The sequence below is a fragment of the Alligator mississippiensis genome, chromosome 5 (genome assembly GCF_030867095.1).
Source record: "Alligator mississippiensis isolate rAllMis1 chromosome 5, rAllMis1, whole genome shotgun sequence".
NCBI lineage: Eukaryota > Metazoa > Chordata > Crocodylia > Alligatoridae > Alligator > Alligator mississippiensis.
Window position 1 is genome coordinate 28,850,695 of NC_081828.1, and position 22,353 is coordinate 28,873,047.

The window sequence follows — 22,353 nt, forward strand, 5'->3', positions numbered from 1 at the left end:
AAGTCAGAGATACAAGTGAACATACCATATTCACTTGTATACCACATGCATTTTCCCCTCAAAAATCAGGCCTCCAAAAATTGGGATGCATCTCTTATTCTGTGCCAGAATTGAAGAATAGGGACCCTGCACAGGGATGAAATGCACTGCTTGGCATTAGTTTTAACTCTTTCACAGACACTGCTGAATTGACAGCAGCTTTTGACTCCTCAGCCAAAAGCTACTGCTAATATGGCAGCAACTATGAAAGGGTTAAAGCTAGCTTTTGCCTGAGCAGTGCTAGTCAGGATTCAGTCATGCAGTCAGGATCCCCTGTGGTCAGGATTCAGCCAGGATATGACTGGAAAAATATTTTTTCTTCATTCTGCCTTCCCAAAACAAGGCACATGTCTTATTGGGGTGGGGGAGAGAGGTATGTGACATGTAGGCAACTCTTCTCTCATCAGTGCTTGCAGGACTTCTATAATTTTACAAAGGCTGTTTCCCATGCACTGATAGAAAAGCATTTCTTAAAAGTCTAACTTACTATAAGTCCTGATGAAGACTTGAACTGAGACAAAGATACTTTTTTATTCTATAGGTTCCTTCATGGCTTTAGGAGGTATTTTTAAGAATTATGGGGAACAACCTTTGCCATGAACTTTGTTTTGATTATTTTTTAAAATCTCAATACTATTGTTATAAAATGTATACAATAACAATATCACTTTGTCTTCAGCTGAAAAAGTTGTGGGTGCAGCCACTCCTTGCTTGCCTAACTGGGCAAAGCAGCAGTGGAGATCACTTACAAGTGAAATCCCTGTAAAGAGTAATGTGTAAAATTCTGCAGAAAATCTGCATAGTTTTCATGCAGGAAGAGAGGAAGATCTCACAGAATCTCACACGAAAATGGCACTTTTCAGTAGCTGTCCCATGCACCAGTACAGGCTGGGGACTGATTGATTGGGCAGCAGCTCTGCAGGAAAGGACCTGGGGATTACAGTGGATAGCTGCAGCTGAATATAAGGCAGCAGTGTGCCCTTGTTGCCAAGAAAGCTAATGGCATCCTGGGCTGCATTGGTAGGTGTGTTGCCAGCAGGTCAAGAGAAGTGATTATTCCCCTCTATTTGGCATTGGTGAGGCCACATCTGGAGTACTGTGTTCAGTTTTGGGCCCCCCGCTACAGAAAGTATGTGGACAAATTGGAGAGACTCCAGCTAAGGGCAACAAAAATGGTGCGGGGGCTGGGGGACATGACTTATGAAGAGAGGCTAAGGGAACCGGGCTTGTTTAGTCTACAGAAGAGAAGACTGAAGGGGGATTTAATAGCAGCCTTCAAATATCTGAAAGGGGGTTCAAAAGAGGATGGAGCTAGACTGTTCTCAGTGGTGGAAGATGACAGAACAAGGAGCAATCGTCTCAAGTTGCAGCAAGGGAAGTTTAGGTTAGATATTAGGAAGAACTTTCTCACTAGGAGGGCAGTAAAACACTGGAATAGGTTACCCAGAGAGATAGTGGAACCTCCATCCTTGAAGGTTTTTAAGACCTAGTTTAACAAAGCTTTGGCTGGGATGATGTAGTTGGGGATGGTCCTGCTTTGAGCAGGGTGTTGGACTAAATGACCTCCTGCAGTGCTGTTAGCAAGGGAGGAGGGGGAGAAGGGAGACCACCCCGTGCTGAAGCAAAGGGGCACTAATAGGCACTGCCTAGCTGGGGCGGGGTGTGGGACAGAGCTGCAAGCAGCTCATTTGGGGCAGGGTGTGGGGATGGTGGGGAAGAGTGGCTCCCGCTGCTGCATGCACTCGCGGGCAAGCATGGGGGGCATGTGCCCCCCAAATCTGTGTGCGGGACAAGAGTCGACTGCCATTGTGGGCTTTGCCTCAGATGCCAAACTTCCTTGCCATGGCACTGACCTCCTGAGGTCCCTTCCAACCCTAATTTTCTATAATTCTATGATTCTGTCACTGTTAGTGGCTTATATTCTCCAGGAACACACTGGAGAATTCTTGACACATTTTTATCAGGAGGGCCTGATTTTTCCTTGTACCTAGTTGCTTACACCACAGAGGTTATAAAAATATTACATGTGTTAGTGGGTTTACAGTTCTATTTTTTGGTGGCATTTTATGCCCATATGATAGTTTTCTAGGGTTTAACATCACATTATCTATCTGCATACAAATCTCCCTGTGATTTTAGGAGTTCCACATATGGAAGGATTACATGACAATGCTACAACCTTCATTCTACTTAGCACAAAAGAGAATTCAATGTTTTTCAGCTGCTGTAATAAAAATAGGAATTATTTTGAGTTCTATAAGAACCAGTGATTTAAGGGAACATCTTGCCTGCAAATAGAGTTGATCTAATAACCACTGGAAATTGATTAAATATTCTGATTTTTCCCAATAAAAGTCCAAAATATGGAATGTATTAAGCAACGAAAGTTTCATTTTCTCTCTACCTTCAATTTATTACATAACGACATACCTGAGACAGCTACTGAAACTAATGATACTTGTCATTAGTAATAGTCTTCTGCCTTCTGTGAACTTGCCCCTTCCTGTGGTTTAGCTTTATTCAGATACTACCAACAACTTATGCCTCAGCCTCTGCTTTCACAGCAAGTCTGACTGATCCTTGGTTTCCTGAAGGATTTTCTGTCTCTGGTTTGTCATCTCTCATATCCTGGTAGGATTAACAAGAGGGAGCATGGGATCTAATCCTAAGAGCAAGAGTGGATTCCCTGCCCAAATGCATTTTCTGGTAGCACTGGATATACTCTGGAACATATCAAATGGCTGACACATTGACACACTTGTAAATGACATAAAAGGAAGTCAGCTTCATGTGTTGAATAATATCTAGATGACATATATGTATGAGCATACAAACAAGTTTCACTGAGGAAAGGTTGGTAAACTCCACCATTAGGTTAATGATACCAAATTGTATTTACCACGCACTCATCCAGAAGCACCTTTGGTTCAAGTAGTGTATTTGCTTTAAACACTTGACCATTCCATCCCTTGAAGCTAACAGATGTTTTCTGGGCACCTGCCTCATTTATTCCCCATACCGGTGTGTTCAGACAGTGAACTGTGATGGTATGGGTTGCTTCTGAGCTCAGTAAATGAAGAAAATTCATCTGCACTTTTCCAACTCCAAACTCCAACTAAGGAAAAAAAAAAGACATGTGCATTGATAGACATGCAGCTGTACTGTGTACAACGGTGAGAGTGCAATTAGAAAGACTTGGCATATAAATGTGACATTTATACTGAATATTAGCTCTATTCATTAATGCGGGACACAAAGCAAAGTGCACATCTCTGGCTTTCTTCAAGAAGTTTGTTGGTTAGAGAGAAATTTGGAACGCATAATTATCATAATAATGATTGCACATTATTGTATACAAGTCTATATAATGCATACCTTCTTATAGTAGTATCATAGTAGCTAGGGTCGGAAGGGACCTAAACAGATCATGAAGTCCGACCCCCTGCCCTGGGCAGGAACGGATGCTGGGGTCATATGACCCCAGTCAGGTGTCTATCCAGCCTCCTCTTAAAGACCCCCAAGGTAGAAGCGAGCACCACTTTCCTTGGAAGTTGGTTCCAGGTCCTAGCCGCCCTAACTGTAAAGTAATGCCTCCTGATGTCTAGCCTGAACCTGCTGTCTATCAACTTGTGGCTGTTATTCATAGTTACCCCCATGTGGTGCTTGGAGGAACAGGGTATCTCCTATTCCCTGCTGATCTCCCCTGGTGAACTTGTAGACTGTCACCAGATTCCCCCTCAGCTTTCTCTTGTGGAGGCTGAATAGGTTAAGGTCCTCTAGTCTCTCCTCGTATGGCCTGCCCTGCTGCCCCCTGATCATGCGAGTGGCCCTCCTCTGGACCCTCTCAATACTAACACTTTTTAAATGAATTTTAAACAATAATTACTTAATGGTTACAACATCACTATAGTGCAGGAAAAGGTAGGTAGCTGGCTTTGTTTTCCAGATGAGAAAACTTCTTGTATAAGTGATTCAAACAAACACATGCACAAAGTCAGTTGGAAGTTTTGGAGCAGAGTTCAGAACTTCCTAACTCTCATTCATTGTTCTGCTCACACTATATCACTCAACTGTGGCTGGGGAGGTTGGGGGTCACTAGTAATGCAGATCCAACAGATTTGGTTGCTGGATAGGAATAGAGCATGCTGGGGACTCAGCTGGCATGAAGCCCCAGGTCCTGAAGCAGACAGAATCCCAGTGGATCCATACAGTTAGGGGAAGACTGTGGCTCATTCAATTAGAAGGAAAGACCCTCCCCACAACTCTCCACCCCCTGGTCCCCTCACACACACCTAACAATATAGGAGAAACTCAGTGAAGGGAACCTCTTGGATTTTTCTTCCAACGGACCATCTCTCTCATAGCTCCAAAGATGTCTGTGGCACTCTTCAGGAGGTAAAATTACGTGTGTGTGTGTGTGTACACAGAACATTAAATTGGTTTCTTTAAGATCCAAATGTAAATTAAAATATGTGAACATGCATTTCATGACAGGAGGAGAAACTGCTTTGTACCTAACAATTTAGTTACATGTTCAAGAGCAGCAACCCTTTTGTCAATACTATTGCAATGATGTCAGTATTACTAAAAGAGGATTTTACCTGTCTTAAATGATGGCTATTTAGGCTGTCTATATGCAATTCTGAAATGTTTTTACATTTTGCATTGTTAAATTTTTCAAAAAGTGCTAAAATAAATAAATGGACACTGTAAAAAATACATGGGTATACTCTGTCTCCTACCATCTTTGTGACTGCTGAAGTGGGCAACACAGTGAAGGGGGACCACTTTAAATACTACAGCTAAAGAATATATAGAATATATACTCTTTCTATAGATATATAGAAAGATAAACAGGGAGACGTACAAAAGTAGAAACACATTAAACAATTGGATTAAACAGAGATGGATCTAATTTATGGCAAAATTAATAGGCCAACACTTATAAAACTGGCCAAGGTAATCATGAAGTAAATTATTGTTCAGAGTTAAACACAGAAGCATATTCCACTGAGAAGCAATGCCTACCTTTGTCACAGAGACAGGTGATAAACATGTCTGGCCACCAGCAGTGAAGTTACAGAAAACCTCAATGGCATCAGAAGGACAGCCAATATTTGGGTCAATCCAGTATTTTCCTAACAATTTATAATCCCAGAGAGAAAGGAGAGAAAGATATAACTGCTGTTAAAGAATGCCAACTTTCCACAATTTGGGGTGAATGTTAGATTACTAAATTTAGATTGGCTTTGACTTTACTAGAGTTACCCTGTGTTTATAACCAGAAGCAAAATGCTTACACTGAGGTACAAAGTGAATACAATGGTTTCATCTTCTTTTTTGTGTCCTTTTCAACATACACATATAAGGAGCTATGTTCAGTAATCATGTGGGTATTTGTGTGTCCACTTTGCACATGTAGCAGGATTGCAAACTGCATGTAAATGCCAAAAATAGCAGCTGTGTGGCTGGAAGTCTTCCATTTGAATGCATAAAGTGAAACAGAATAATGCTGTTACTACTTAGGCCAATATGACCAACTCTATCAAGTTGCAAATCCTGAGGGTCTTGGGGTAAGCAGAAAACTCTAATTTATCAGCATAAGATACATCTTGCATTCAGTCTGTATACATCAAATTAATGAAAAACAAACAGATTTGTGCCAGTTTAAGCAATATAGGACAGTTCTGTTGAAATACAAATCCCTGTGAATGTGGTGTTAGGAGTTAGTGTCCTAGTGTTAGAAAATATATTTATAATTCTGAAAATATCATTCACCTTCAAATTTAGAACAATAAATCTGTGACTAATTGTTAACAGGTACAAGTAAATGTAACATGGTAAAAGGCAGAGGAGATAAACATAGATGGACAGATTAAAGCTTGGATTTTCAAAAGGACATGAAGGAATTAAATATGAATGAAGCTGAATGAATGGAAATGAAATTCAGTGGGAGTTGGGTGCCTCACTTTCTTAAGGATTGGAACCAAGAGTTCTAGTTTTTTCTGTCTTTTTGTCTCAGACCAACACGGCTACCAAGTATACCCCTGAAACATGGAAGATCCCGAATTTTAGCTGAGTTTGGATTTTAAATTTCATTGCAGAACAACAAAGAAGTTTTTTTACCTCCCTGCCTGCCACCTGACACCTCCAGGGAAGGAATTCTACCTGATCAACACATCAAAGAGCTACTCAACACAGTTCACACACTCTCATGGACCCAGAGGGACAGCCTTCCATCTTCAGCTCCCTCTGTGCAAAAATGAAGTTTACTTCCTACCTAAGGGAACTTTCTACCATCTTGTACCATCTACACTTTTCCCAGAGCCTGACAAAGGGACTTTGATCCCGAAAGCTTGCAGAAAGGGACAATTTTCTTGCTATTTTCCAGTTGGTCTAATAAAAGGTATCATTTTGGAACCAAGAGTTTTCATTTTTTGTATCACTTTCTTAAGATCCTTTGATATTTCCAGGCTAAATCACTAAGCCTTGTTTTAACCAGCTATACATCAGATGACTTCAGATGAGTTACTCCTGCTTTACACCAACACGAACCATTGTTTCAATGAGAAAGTGCAAGTGTGAGATTATTTTAAAGGTTTTGCCACTCATAATGAGTTCATCTCTGGAATAACCTGGAAGCAGCATTTTTTTTTTACCACCCACAGAGACCAAATCAGTTTCAGATAGTCATGTGATTGCAAATAATATTCAGAAATATAAAAATATATCTTTATTTTAAAGATATTTTATCTTTATAACGCTACTCATTACATTTTTTTCTGAAAAAATTAACATGTGGAAAGAAGATAATCTAACTGTAGTGACAGTGAGGATTTGAGCAACACAAATACTCACCATCTGACACTTTCCGTTCACAGTTAAGCAGATCCCTGCAGATGCGTGCTGGATTATCTCGGGTGCCAAGGGGGTTCTTGATACTTTGCAGTAAGTTGCTAAGGTAGTGTAATGTTTTGAATATCTCTGCACTGTGATCTAGAAACGTTACTTCAGTATTCTGGTACCTCTGTCAAGGGGTCATTCATTAGCAAGTGTGTTAGCACAAAGAAATACCATAGCAATAGCACATGCAGTTAAATTAAGTGCCCATTGAAGATCCAGAGAGAAATGAAAGGTGTTTGTGATACATGCAGCCATCCAGATATGAGGTAATTAAGAATGATTGATTCACATTAAAACAAATTAGTACATTAAATATATATATATATATATATATTGGAGCAAAGAAATTGGAGTCGAGTTAAAATCATGCAAATACATTGTTATAAAACATTGACATGAAATTTGAAAACAGAAAAAAGAAAAGAAGAAAAGAAATTAAGATATTTAATAAGTGATGCTTTGCATTCTCAAATTTTGAACAGTAAAGTCAAGCCGTAGGGCCCAATCCTGCAAACATGTACAATTACACTTAAATTCACACATGTAATCTCAATGGGTAAACAGTCAATGGGACTACATAACTGCAAGAAATTAAGATTACATATAAGTATTTGCTGGATCAGAGCCTAAACGGTTCTCATCTTCAGATATGAAGTTGAAGATATAAACCTCATATTATATAATGTTGTATAATATTGTATAATGCCTTTCTTTCATTGTTAATCATGATTAAACAACAGGATTACTATGGGGTTTTCTATTTACCTTGACATAAGGTATATTGTGTTCTATATATCCAGTTGCATTTCATCATATTATACATTTTTTTTCTTTACAAAATAGTTTCTGAATTTTCAATGCGTTTAAAATAAAATCTTTGTGAAGGATCCCTGTTTTGGCTTCAAACGAACTCTTTTTAATTTGGATACTCTCTATGTGCCAAGGTAAATAAAGTAAAATATATTACCTCCATCTGTAGTGCAGCATTTGATTCGATCAAGGCTTGAATAGCAGCATTGATGTCCATTTGTTTCTGCATTACAACAAAAATCTTTTCAGAGAAGCAGTAATAGCAATAGAGAACATTCTACAACTAAGGTTGTAAATTTTCCTGGTGTTGTTGAAGGAACATATTGGTTTAATTGATGGATCCTATACAAGTCTCTGGGTAAAAAACATAGTTCAGATAAGGTATACTGATCTCAAAGGACAAAAAAGCCTATTTCGCCAAAATATTTAAGGCATTTTTATTATGTTAGTAAAATGCTTTGCAACCACTGATTCGCATACTATTTGAATTCTTATTTTTAAAAAGACAAAGCCCCCAGAAAAAATGGAAGAATGAAATGTCTAAAATGATTATAGAGGTAAAAATATATCACTTTATTTTCTTTTCACAAGTATATTCCTGAAAGAGAATGATACTATCAATGGCAATAATGTATTGGCCCATAGGGTGCAGATACAAGCAGACCTAGACAGACTGGCATGTTGGGCAGAACGGAACCAGGTGAGATTCAACATAGAGAAGTGCAAAGTGCTGCATCTGGGAAGGAAGAACCCCCAGCGCACCTACAGGCTGGGCATCGCTAACCTGACCAGCACTACAAATGAAAGGGATCTGGGGGTAACAATAGACCCCAGCATAAATATGAGCCAGCAGTGCATCTCCAGTAAATCCAAAGAAGTGATTCTCCCACTTTACTCAACATTGGTGTGGCCGCAGCTGGAGTATTGTGTCCAGTTCTGGGCGCTGCACTTCAAGAAGGATGTGCTAAAGCTTGATAGGGTCCCCACCCACATGATTAGGGACTTGTATGGCAAGCCATATGAGGAAAGGCTGAGGGATCTTGGACTCCTCAGCCTAAAGAAAAGAAGGCTGAGAGGGGACCTGATTGCGGCTCACCACTATATCAGAGGCGTACATCAGGGGCTCGGTGAACAACTGTTCACCAGGGTGTCCTGGGGGAAAACTAGAAACAACAGCCACAAATTCCTGAAAGATAGTTTCAGGCTGAACATTGGGAAAAACTTCTTTACAACTAGGGTGTCCAGACTATGGAACAAGCTCCCTCCAGAGGTACTGCAGTCATCTACCCTAGAGGTCTTCAAGAGAAGACTGGATGGTCATCTGGCTGGGGTTGTCTGATCCCAGATGTCTTTCCTGCTCATGCAGGGGGCTGGACCTGATGATCCTTTGGGGTCCCTTCCAGCCCTATGATTCTATGATTCAAACTAGTCCTCCCATCAGTGTAACGTAACACATGTATAGCTCTTATACAAGCCTATTTATGTAAATAGAAAAAGGTGCACAAAAAAGATCCACAACAAACAGTATGATCTAATCTGCTTCTGGATTTAGGAAGCTGTCCACCAAAGAAAGTCAGTGTGCTTGAGGGTGCTGGCACTAGGGACTTTACCATACAAACATAACCAAAGGTTGTTCTCAGAGCCTGGGCACCATCATACCCAAGTTTGTGAGCATAAGCCTAGATTTTGCTTAAGACTAAACGACGTAGCTGACAACTAGAGCTGAAATGTGTGAGGTAAAAGGATTAGAAACCATTGTCAGCTTCCACATTAAAGCAATAGATACTATTTATTAGTTTATTTATTTATTAGATTTATATGAAAGAACATTTCAGTTTTACTTAAGATGCTGAAGAAAGCAATACCTATGAAGAGGGCCTCAACATTTTTCTTTGCAACAATGAGGGCTTGCATTGTACTGTAGCATACTGTAAAAAACAGTGTTGAAACTTACTCTGGGCCCAGGTGGTCCAGGTAGACCCTACAAAAGGAGAGGAATCAGGTATTAGAATCTACTGCAAGTGTCTTTCAATTATGCATGCAAGGGAAGGTTATATAAAATGGTGCTATCCACACTTACAGGTGGACCTGGATGACCCTTCAGTCCTTGAGGACCCTATGAGAAAATAAAATGCAATTGTTAAAAGAGGCACTGCATTAATAAACAACAACAACAAATCAGCAAACACCACTATATAGTGAAGTGTAGACACTTGTGATCTGCACAAAGAATCTTTGACAAAGCTGTAGACCATTTTTCTCCATTCCTGAATGTACTATGCTGTGTATCTTTTGAAGGTGAATTTAGTTCTTGTAAAATATGCTGGCGGCCCTTTGTTTGTCCAGTTATGGTTGATGTTAAGGATACATTTTGAATAGCACAGAAACGATTAATAAAAAATTAACAGATGTGATAAGCATATTACAGACATAAAGGCTAGGGACAGACATTACACATAAATCAGTTTAAGTGATCAGAAACTGATTTAAACCTGTAACAGAACAGATGTTCAGTGCATATAAAGCAGTTTGAAAATGGCTGAAACTGGTTTGAGATAAACCTGGTTGAATGTAGTATCAGACTTAACTGATTTGGGTCAAACTGATTTATGCAATGTCTGTGTCAGAGCCTTTACTGGTTTAAGATAAACCAGACAACCCCAGCATCTCGGCATGCTCTCCGGGCTGGGTGGGGCTCTCTGCCCCATAGCAGGGCTGGCCCCTTCCCTTCTGCTCCCTGGCCAGAGCTCTGGTAGAGACTTGCAGGCACAGAGCATCTGCCTGGCTTCCCCCCGCTAAGCAGGAATTATTCCCCACTCCCCTCTGCCTTACACAGACACCTCAGCATTAGCTAGCAGACCACATGCTGGCTATGGTCTGTGCTGTGGGAGACAACAGGCAAACAGGCTTTTGGAGCTAATCAACAGGTAGATTAATGTTCTTCCTTAGAAGAGCTGTTTAAGAAGAGCTCCATTAGTTAATGAAGAGAGGCTTTGTTTTCTAAATTGGTTGATAAACACTGAGTTAGAGGTAATAAACATTCCCTGCTGGGCTGCTTAGGAGGTTGGGGGGGAATAATCAGAGCATCCTGCTAGGGCTTGGCTACACCCCCCTCAGCTCCGTCTTATGGAAGGGAAGGGAGGGCTGCTCTAGCACTCCCCCCCTCCCCCCACCCCAGCTTCTAGCCTGAGCCACTGTGGGCATGTGCCTGCATTTCTGGGATGCCTATCTGGTTACAAAACTGATTTAGCCTAGCCAGGTTAGACTAACCTGCAAAGATTGAATCAATTCAGGCTCAGGCTTTTTGAATATCTGTCCCTAGCCAAACAGTATGTGTTTGTAAGCATATCAACACAAAGTGTTAGAGATGTTTCAAAGGAATTTGCTGACCTGTTAGACTCAGCAATAATTGTTCAGCCTGGCAGTCATTTGTTAACTTTTAATAAACTGTTTATGAAGGCTTCCTTACTATAAAGTAAAATTTCTTATCCAGTCATTCAAATGGTCAAATTCTCCAAAAAGTCATTCAAATCGTCAAATTCTCACCTGAAGTAAAACACCAGAACTCTCTTGAAACTAGTTAACTAACAGCAGCTGAGGACATGTTCCAAAAGTAGTCATATGGAAGTCTTCTCCAACATCATTGCTGATAAAACCTCTGTCATCAGTTTGTAATAATAAATAATAGCAAGACTATGTTGTGTTGACTTAAATATAGATTCTCAGAGTACTTTAGATAAATTCTGTCTTATCCACAGAAAAAGTACATTTTCAGCAATGGTAACGCAGGCTTTTCTTGTACTTTTTCCAACTATTGGAAAAAGTGTGTCATTGTGCCTAATCTTGAGAAATCTCATTGAAGGGTGCATATTAAACAGCAGGAGGAAAAGCCAGCAAGGGCTTTTCCTTAGGGGGTAATGTTGACAACACCACAAAACTACAACATAAAGCAGAAAAGTCAAGAGAAAAATTCTACACCTTGCATTTCAACCCAGACTTATCTTCCCAAAGGCATTCTTCCCTCTGCCTCTCCTATATAGCTAATTATTCCATTGATTAATACTCATTTGTTTTTTCAAGAAAAGTGTAATTAAATCTTATTACGCATTATTAATTATATTACGCATTCAAAATTTCATTTCCCTTTTTAACTCTGTTCCTTGGTCTGCACATACTGGAGACCTCTAGGTGCTGCTGTAATACAAATAATCATAACAATAACTTTGAACAGAAGAAAGAAGCAGGTACTAGCAGCCTAATACTAGCAAAAGAGAGAATGCAACATGGAAGACAAAGGGCATACCTGGCAAAGACAATATACTGGTGTACACTGAAGTTTATAAGTGCTCTTCCTAGCTGAAATTATACAAGTTCCCCAGGGAAAATAAATTTTCCTAGGAAAAGCATTTTATGTCAGTGTAACTTCACCAGCAGTAAAGCTTTTTGCCAGTATAAAAATATATAAATAAATCAATCAATCACATACCTAAGGAGCATTACTATACCAGGGAAGGATTCTAGAGCAGACCTGCCCAGTATCTCATTATGGTAATAAACTATTGCATTAGTTCTTTTCTTAACACACCCACAAGGAACATCTCATCTGATATTTCAAAACAAATATTTATACAAGAAGCATCCTTGTGTTGAATAAAACTATGAGCCTGATTCTGTATCTCAATAAGAATTTGGGATAATGCAAAATATGCAGGATTCGATCCTACACTAGACTGATAGCTATTTAAATAAAAGGATGGCTGAGCAGATAGGACTTACTCATTTGGGTAACTAAAACTTTTCATGTTATCAGTCCTGAGATGTAAAGATGGGACATAAAATTCATGAGAGACAGCACACAGCAGGCAGCTGAGACAGCATTCTGATTTTCACTCAGAGCTGCTATATAGACTTTACGCCCCCAGACCTGCATGGCTCTATAAATGTCTCTACAGTAATATTGGAGGAGATGCAGAACTGAAGGTATCTGTTTCTGTTTAGGCTTAGTCTCTGCGTACCTTTAATGAAAAGACAGGCGGGGGCATACTCATCAGGGGGATACAGCTTTTCAACTGCTGCATTTTGTCAGTAGGCTCCAGCTTTTTTATTTCATTTGCTGTATACATTTTCAACACTATAAGCCACTGCCTTCATCCTGCAAACCGACATTCACTGTCATTTTACAACATTCACTGTCATTGATTAATGGCCAGTGTAGGGGAATAGGATTTAGATGTCAGTTATATGATTAACTCTGTGTAATTTTGGCAAGTCACCTAAGTCTTCTGTACCTTACTTTTCCTCCTCTGAGGCTAGTAGCACAAAACTTTTAAAGTGCCCTGAGAATCTAAATTTAAGTCAACACAACACAGTCTTGCTATTATTTATTATTACAAGACTGATGGCAGAGGTATTATCAGCAATGATGTTGGAGAAGACTTCCATATAACTACTTTTGGAACATGGCCTCAAGTTGCTGTTAGTTAACTAGTTTCAAGAGAGCTATGGTGATTTACTTCAGGTGAGAATTTGACCTTTTGAATGACTTTTTGGATTTAATGAATAATATCAGCAGCAGATTTGCTATTTGCTTCCAGAACCTATCAATCCAGTAGATATATATTCCAGGACTCTAATAAGGTTTAGTGAAATGTATTTGATATTATTATTGGTATAAAAGGGAAAGAATAGGAATAATAGAAACTTGTGGAATGTTTTCCACAAGGTAAGGAGATATTTCATTTTTTTGGTTCAGGAGTCGATTATGCAAAAGCCAAGTTATATCAAGATCCGGAAGCTTCAACAGTCTAAGTAAACACTGATTTCTGATGAACAGATGTTGTTGTCCTGGATACAGAGATTTACAACTTTCAGCAGATTTCTCACATAACTGAACAATTCTGTAGAAATTCTATATTTTTGGAATATGCTCTACAATTTTAAGCCTTTAACATAGTCTTAAAATGCTTGAGATTTACAGAGGGTTTTTTCTCCTTCTTTTCACTGACAATTGTATTGTTCTGATTAATTTTAAGCATTTCATAGGTGATGTGACTCCATCTGCCTTGATTCACTATCTCTTTGCAAATGAAACCCATGTGGAAAAAGTAAATCTGCAGTGCCAATTGTTCCTGGGATAAACCCTCTTTGGGTATACTAGATTTCTTAAATGCATTAAAACTTCAAAGGCCAACATCAATTACCTTTATGTTCCCTTTAAATATAACAAAACTGCAAATAGTCTTTTGGAAATCTTGTACTGATGTTATAAATGCTCTTTCTTCATGACATACAGCAGCAGAATAAAGTTAAAGTGCACATTTTACAGATTAATTGTAGAATGTCCCTCTGGACTGTCCAGGATCACCTTTATGAATCTATTTGAACTTTAATGTGATCAAACAGTAACTAAAGAAGTGAGAACAGTATAATTATAGGTCCCTAATAACAAAAACAGAGAATTTAATTATAATAACAGAATGAATTATTTGTAATGTGCTCTGTAATCTTTTTAAGCACTTAATTTGATCACTAGTACAAAAGTTCAAAGGCTAAAACTCCTTTTTTTTAATTTTCTTTGATACTTTAAGGTCTAGATACTACAAAAATTTTGCACATGCTTAACTTAAAGCACATGAGCAGATCTAATAACTTCAATAGCTCCACTCATATGTTGAAAGTTAAGCATGTGTGTTAGTGTTTGCACAGTCAAGGTCTTATGTCTGTGGGTCTGCTTTGCAGGGGTTCTGAACATCCATAATGTAAGCTGGTTTTAAGGTGACTTGTGGTATTCTGCCTCTGAAAATCAGGACATATGGTATTGCTTATCTTCTCATATACACCAGCCTTATATTGTTCTAACACCATTGATTTTGATAGAAATAGTCTTGATTTATGCTTGTGGTAATTAGGAGGAGATGTAGCTTCTAAATGTTTGTATTTTGCATTTTCTCAAAGATTATATGGAAACACATAAAAGGTCTGTGGAATAAATCAATGCATAATGTACAGCATCCTGGCACAGCCGATCCATTTCATATGATGACATCTATTTCCAGCCTTCTTGCTCCAGTGAAATGGTCAAAACTTATGAACTAATGTTTAAACCTTAAGGGTGCCTGTAAACAAGTGCAGAGGCTGCTCCAATGCACTGTAATTACAGTGTGTCAGAGAAGACTTAATTTATCAGATGTATTAAAACATGAATTAAGACTCAAAAATGTATTAAGAACTAAATTAATTGATTCTGCTGGAGCATGGTAATTACCACGCTCCAGCCAGCCTCCATGTTTCATGTATCAGCATCTCCATGTTTCAAAATGGTGGCAGGGTGCTTGAACTAGCTCATTGAATGAGCTCTAGTTCAAGTGCCCCCGCCACCATTTTGAAGCATGGGAATACTGATACATGAGACACGGTGGCACTTTAATTAGAGCAGCTCTCAGAATGCTTTAATTAAAGTGACGCCCTGCCCACCCCTAGAGTGCATGGAAAAATGCCCTAAGATACAATTAATTTCAGTGCAGAGGATACCTGTAGGCTCTTAGGCTAGGGACAGACGTTACATATAGATCTGTTTAAGTGATCTGGAACTGGTTTAAACCTGTAACAGAACAGATGTTTAGTGCATATAAACCAGTTTGAGAATGGCTGAACCCAGTTTGAGATAAACCTGGTTGAATGTAGTATCAGACTTAACTGATTTGGGTCAAACCAGTTCATGCAATGTCTGTCCCAGACTCGGTGCTGGTTTAAGATAAACCAGACACCCCCAGCATCCTGGCATGCTCTCTGGGCTGGGTGGGGCTCTCTGCTCCACAGTAGAGCTGGCCCCTCCCCTCCCCTCCGCTCCCTGGCTGGAGCTCCAGCAGAGACTGCAGGCATCTCCCTGGCTTCCCCCTGCTCTTCCCCCACCTCCCCCTGCTTAAACAGGGATTCCCCCCTCCCTTCTGCCTTACACAGACACCTCTCAGCATGAGCTAGCATACCACATTCTGGCTATGGTCTGTGCTATGGGAGACCAGACACCGTGCTGTAAGAGACCAGACAAAGGCAGACAGGTCTGCTTAGGGCTTTTTGGAGCTAATCAACAAGTAGCTGGTAATGTCTCTCTGTTCCTTCCTTAGAAAAAGTTGTTTAAGAAGAGCTTGAACTAATGAAGAGAAGCTTTTGCTTTCTTTGTTTTCTTAATGGGCTGATAAACACTAACTTAGGGGTGATAAACGCTGTGTTATCAACTGCTTGCTGGGCTTCTCAGGAGGCAGGGAAGCCCTCCCTAATCAGAGCTTCCTGCTGGGGCCCAGCTGTGCCCCCCTTTACCTCAGCACTGCGGAAGGGAAAGGAGGGCTGCTCTAGCACTCCCCGGCTTCTAGCCTGAGCCATCGCAGGCATGTGCCAGCATTTCTGGGATGTCTGTACAGTTACAAACCAGTTCAGCCTAGCCAGGTTAGACTAATACGCAAAGATTGAATCAATTCAGGCTCATGCTTTTTGAATGTCTGTCCCTAGCCTTGCTGTTAGGCCAAAGTTGTGCAGAAAACCTTATGTAGAAAGCACAGAACTCCCATTATTAGAAGATGAACCATCCAGTTGCTGTCCTAAAATCAAATCTGTTTGGAATCCTATTGGTCCACGTGTAATTTAGAGAAAAGTAAATTAGGGGAAACACTATACTGTAGAAAGTTATTATGGTGCATTGCAGTGTGATGGTGATAATGGCAAAATCCTGTTGTTTGACTACAGATTGACCACAGAAGATAAAACATACAAGTATTTTTAGCAAAAAGAGACACTGACATAATTCAATGCTTTATGCTGTCAAAAAATGTGTGCCTGATTTTTGCTTTTACAGAGCAGTTTTCAAGATTACTTAGGTATGCGCAGTAGCTTTAGTTTAACCTATATAGCCAGTGCTTAGAACTGCACATCATTCTCTTGAAAAGTCTTGTATGATGAGTCCATTAATTAGAGGAAATTAGGAATATAATATTTGTGACAATAATGGATACCACTGTTTCTTGATGATTAATACTGGCACGGGTTTCCAAATATAAGAGTACTTTCAGCTCCATGCTGCCCTAACAGAGGACTTCTATGTGGGCAACTCTTCTGAATTGGAAAGAAGGAAATGGGAATTAAATATGTAGGGTAGTTTACAATAGTCTGAAATGAGAAACCTGGTATTTGTTTTGTCTCTCAGGTAACAATTGCTTCAAGAGCTTTAGGATCAAAGAAGAGAGTTCCAGAAAATAAAATTGTGCTAAAGTGGGACTCCCTGCCTAGACACAGTGCTAGGTTCCCCACTTGCCTTTGGGCACGCCCCCCAACCTGACTCGCCTGCCATGCCTTGTTCTTAATGAATGAAGATGTTAATTAAGGTGGGAGGCTGCCCATTTTATGCCCCAATGCCAGGGGGCACTATCTGTGCCTTGCAGACAGCATGCAGATGTTGATCTCACCAGCCCCACACTGGGCCCCAGAATCCTCCAGTCTGGACTCCTCTAAGATCCCTCCATTCTGGCGGCGTACCCTGCCTTCATTTGGGCTGCCTAGCTCCCTGAAACTATTTCCCCTCTCGGGCGTGGTCCCCCCGGGATCTTTGGCCACACAGGCCCTGGCCTCACCAAGGCCAGTTGGGACCCCAGGCCCTCAGCTCTGGGCATCCCTCGCAGTGGGCCCCTGGCCCTTTTGACCATACTGGTCCTGGCCCCAGCATTGACCTGTTGAAAGTATTCTACCTCAGGCCTCTGCCACTAGCCCTCTCACTCTCTTGGGTCCACCTTCTGGCGCCTACTAGGAGTTAACCTACCCAGTGGTAGAAGCTAGGGTAACTTACACCATGACTGGTGTTCCAGGGTCTCACAGGGCCTCTCCTTCCCCCCCTGGAGCAGCATATCATTGTGCTCTCTATATTCTGCCCCCCTTCATTCGGGACTCCACACTGCCCCCTTCACTCGGGGTTACTCATCTCTTCCCCCTCACTTGGGGCCATGGGGCTTCCCTCCCTGGTGGGCTCAGGTGGCTGCAGCCATGCCTGACCCCCACTCTCTCTCCTCGGGGTCTTGCACCCTACAGGGCTCAGGTGGCCACAGCCGTGCCTGGCCCCCACTCTCCCTCCTCAGGGTCTCTCAGGGGTCTTGCACCCCGCAGAGGGCTCAGGTGGCTGCAGCCATGCCTGGCGCCCACTCCCCCTCCTCAGAGTCTCTCAGGGGTCTTGCACCCTGCAGAGGGCTCAGGTGACTGCAGCTGTGCCTGGTCCCAACTCTCCCTGATGTTATGTAAACCCACCCGAAGGTGTGTGCTAGGGTTAAGGTGCCCCTTCTCGCCTTTCACCAGGGTGATCACTGGCCTGGTATTTCCTGGCATTTCCTGGGGGTTACTGTGCCACTGAGAGCCCCAGCAGGCCACCTGCTCCCAGCAGGGTGCAGTTTTAGGTCATGCCCAAGACCAGGAGCCTCCTAACCATCCCTTAAAGCTCCTCCCTTACCTCCAAGAAGATACAAGCAGCCTTGCAGCCAGGCAATGCTACTGCCTCCCCTCTAGCAGTGAACTGCCCTGTTAATATGGGTGGCCAGAGCTCTAAAATGGCTGCCACAATTAAGCACCTGCTGGCCACTTGGTCCAAGTCTTACAGTGGCAGGCACCAATAGTGCCCTGCCACACACCTTCCCCCTTTAAATGGTACATGGGGGATGTTTCCCCTGCTACTCCTCCAAACAGGCTCCCCTCAGAGCCTATGAGAGCCCTAAAGTGGCGAGCACCCCAAAGGTGCTCTGCCACAAAAATATGTAAACATTTTGAGCTAACTTAGTTTAAAGCTTAAATTCTTGTAGTAATGTTCAAATTGCCTTACAATAAAATCTATTATAGGAGTTCCTAGGTTAGGACTGAGGTCTCCCTCTGTGAATGCTCACTGGGCACACAAAGAGCATCCACCTGATTTAAGAAACAGAAGCAGAAGTGAATGTAAAACAATAGCAGGAAAGGGGAGAGGAAATACAAAGATAACAGGAGGAAGGTTATATTGGCTAACTACTGGAAAACATGATAATTTCAAAATGTTATCATACTGTCCCAGGGGAATAAAAATGGAGGCGCCGGAGCGGCCTTCCAAGGCGGGACCCAAGGCAGAGGCGATATGCCCGAGAAAAGGGAAAAAGAGCCCTGAAAACAAGAAATACTTATCTCCCCCAGGAAAGAGCGAGCCATGCTAAGAAGGGCCACCGGTGTGGTTTATCAGCCGCTTCTATTGCCGGCTGGTGGTGGCACCAGCAGATGATGTCATAAAAAACTGCTGCCCAGCGGATTTAAAACCTGACAGCGGGGAAATAGTGAGAAAAGCAGCAGGGACGCTGGAGGGTGAGGTTGCTCCCCAGCCAACGTCCCAGGGAGGTTGGCAGCCCCAGTAGGGGTGAGACAGGGATCCCTTGAGAGGAGCCCTCCCCATGCTAGAGAGGCCCAGTACCCTGATTGGCAGGACCGCCGAGAAAAAGAGGAATATTGTACTTAAGAAACAAGTACAATATTCTCAGCAGGCTAATAAGAAAGGATAATGATTTGAATTGTGTGTACCATTATCAGTGCTATCATGCTTACACAACAGAAATCCTTCAGTTGCTGGCCTGCATGCTCTGAAACTCAGCTCTTGTATATGTTTGCTCCTGATTCTCTAGAGGCAATTAAGTAGTTTGTTTCAGTGAAACGCATAAATAAATTTATTTATGCGTTTCACTGAAACAAACTACTTACTTGCTTCTAGAACCAGATCATCTAGATGATGACATTTTAAATCCAAGGAGGATTATTCTGCACTGGTCCGGTCCTGTAGGGAGCAGACCAGGAAAGCCAAGGCTGCAACTGAACTCCAGCTAGCTTTGAGCATCAAGGACAATAAAAAGTCCTTTTTCAGATATGTGGGGAGCCGGAGGAAAAGCAGGGGCAACGTTGGACCCCTGCTGAACCAGATGGGGCAACTGACAACTGACACCCAGGAAAAAGCCAACCTATTAAATAGGTACTTTGCGTCGGTCTTTCATCAGCCCCATGGGACGCCCGTGCCCGCTACAGGGCCGGGAAGTCCGGGTGAGGGTGATCCCCTGCCCTCCATTAATGCTGACTTTGTGAAGGAACATCTTGAGAAGCTGGATACCTTCAAGTCAGCCGGCCCTGACAATCTTCACCCCAGGGTACTCAAGGAGCTGGCGAGCATCATAGCCCAGCCTCTAGCGCGGATCTTTGAAAACTCTTGGCGCTCTGGTGTAGTGCCCGAAGACTGGAAGAAGGCCAACGTGGTGCCTATCTTCAAGAAAGGGAGGAAAGTGGATCCGGCTAACTATAGGCCCATCAGCCTGACTTCTATCCCGGGGAAGATCTTAGAAAAGTTTATTAAGGAGGCCATCCTTAATGGACTGGCCGATGCCAACATCTTAAGGGATAGCCAGCACGGGTTTGTTGCGGGTAGGTCTTGCTTGACCAATCTCATTTCCTTCTACGACCAGGTGACCTATCACCTGGACAAGGGAGATGAGATTGATGTCATATATCTTGACTTCAAAAAAGCCTTCCATCTGGTGTCCCATGATCGTCTCTTGGAGAAACTGGCCAATTGTCGCCTTGGGTCCCCCACGATCCACTGGCTGGAAAATTGGCTCCGGGGTCGGACCCAGAGGGTAGTAATTGATGGAAGTCACTCATCGTGGTGTCCTGTGACCAGTGGGGTCCCCCAGGGCTCTGTCCTTGGACCCATACTGTTCAACATCTTCATTAATGATGTGGACACTGGAGTCAGAAGCGGACTGGCCAAGTTCGCCGATGACACCAAACTTTGGGGCAAAGCATCCACACCAGAAGACAGGCGGATGATCCAGGCTGACCTGGACAGGCTCAGCAAGTGGGCGGATGAGAATCTGATGGTGTTCAACACCGATAAATGCAAGGTTCTCCACCTTGGGAAAAAAAACCCGCAGCATCCTTATAGGCTCGGCAGTGCTATGTTGGTTAGCACTATGGAAGAAAGAGACTTGGTGGCCATCATTGACCACAAGATGAACATGAGCCTGCAATGCGATGCTGCGGCTAGTAAAGCGACCAAAACGCTGGCTTGCATCCATAGATGCTTCTCAAGCAAATCCCGAGACGTCATTCTCCCCCTGTACTCGGCCTTAGTGAGGCCGCAGCTGGAGTACTGCGTCCAGTTTTGGGCTCCACAATTCAAAAAGGATGTGGAGAAGCTTGAGAGAGTCCAGAGAAGAGCCACGCGCATGATCAGAGGTCAGGGAAGCAGACCCTACGATGACAGGCTGAGAGCCCTGGGGCTCTTTAGCCTGGAAAAGCGCAGGCTCAGGGGTGATCTGATGGCCACCTATAAGTTTATCAGGGGTGACCACCAGTATCTGGGGGAACGTTTGTTCACCAGAGCGCCCCAAGGGATGACGAGGACAAATGGTCACAAACTACTACAAGGTCGTTTCAGGCTGGACATAAGGAAGAATTTCTTTACTGTCCGAGCCCCCAAGGTCTGGAACAGCCTGCCACCGGAGGTTGTTCAAGCGCCTTCACTGAACACCTTCAAGATGAAACTGGATGCTTATCTTGCTGGGATCCTATGACCCCGGCTGACGTCCTGCCCTTTGGGCGGGGGGCTGGACTCGATGATCTTCCAAGGTCCCTTCCAGCCCTAATGCCTATGAAACCTATGAAACCTATGAAAGTAGCATTTTGGTATGAGGGATTTGGGTATCACACATTGGTATAACAATATAACATGCAAGCTCAATTCCAAGCTGGCACAGATTTCAAATATATTCATTTATATTTTAAAATATATTACTATGTGGCTAGAGGAAAAAGGGGCTGTGTAAATGAGCAGTATGTTCAAGCACAGAGTGAGAAGATGGAACAGCTGCTGTAAGAGATGACAGACAGCAATCATGGACTCTATCAGTCAAGCTGGTCAGAAATGTTTACTGAAATAATTTTCAAGCCAAAAAAGGTGACAGTTCATCATAATTCCATTCCCATGGGAAAGGGTTGTTTTCAACCAATTTCAAGTTTTGAAAAAAATTTGGGGGAAAAAAGGTTTCAAAACTGCCAAAACATTCCTACCTGGACATTTTCAAAATGAAAAGTTCCTTATTTTTCAGGTTAAAACAGTTTTTTTTTTAATTTTCATTTGCATTCCATAAATAAAATTAAATAAAAAGCAAAACAATACATTCTGAAATTACCCAAACATAATGTTTTTATTGATCCAAACCTTTTTTCTCAAATTTCAAGATTTTGACTTATTGTCCTGATTTTCTTGCTCCCATCTAGTTGAGAAACTATGGTAGATCAGACTGCTGCTTGTAGTACTCTTGTGGTAAGATACAACTCATAAATTAAGTACAAAAAATGTTTCTACTTACAATTTCACCCCTTGTGCCCTTTTCACCCCTAGGTCCCTGAAAAAAAAGTAACTATTAATACAGTACAGTTATAGTATTTTTGCTCCTCGATCTGTAAACACATATCTATATTACTTTATTCATTTGAGTAGTCCCATTCATATCAACTGACTCAAATGCAGCACTAGGGCAATGATTTTGTTTCATAATTAGTTAAAAA

General features: G+C 41.9%; 1 protein-coding gene across 7 annotated transcripts in view; it reads right to left on the reverse strand.

Annotated features, from left to right (window-relative positions):
* Positions 1–22,353, reverse strand: part of COL24A1 (collagen type XXIV alpha 1 chain) — a 286,537-nt gene that overhangs the window by 1,895 nt on the left and 262,289 nt on the right. For 4 of the 7 annotated variants that reach the window (XM_059728015.1, XM_006277520.4, XM_059728016.1 and 1 more), the window contains 7 exons: positions 22,155–22,190; positions 9,833–9,868; positions 9,707–9,733; positions 7,910–7,975; positions 6,898–7,066; positions 5,068–5,177; positions 2,939–3,154 (listed from right to left, as the gene is read on the reverse strand). In XM_059728015.1, the coding sequence (XP_059583998.1) occupies positions 2,939–3,154; positions 5,068–5,177; positions 6,898–7,066; positions 7,910–7,975; positions 9,707–9,733; positions 9,833–9,868; positions 22,155–22,190 (660 nt within the window). Of the gene's footprint in view, positions 1–2,938; positions 3,155–5,067; positions 5,178–6,897; positions 7,067–7,909; positions 7,976–9,706; positions 9,734–9,832; positions 9,869–22,154; positions 22,191–22,353 lie in introns of those variants that run through there. The other 3 variants (XM_059728018.1, XM_059728017.1, XM_059728019.1) reach the window with 3 other exon arrangements.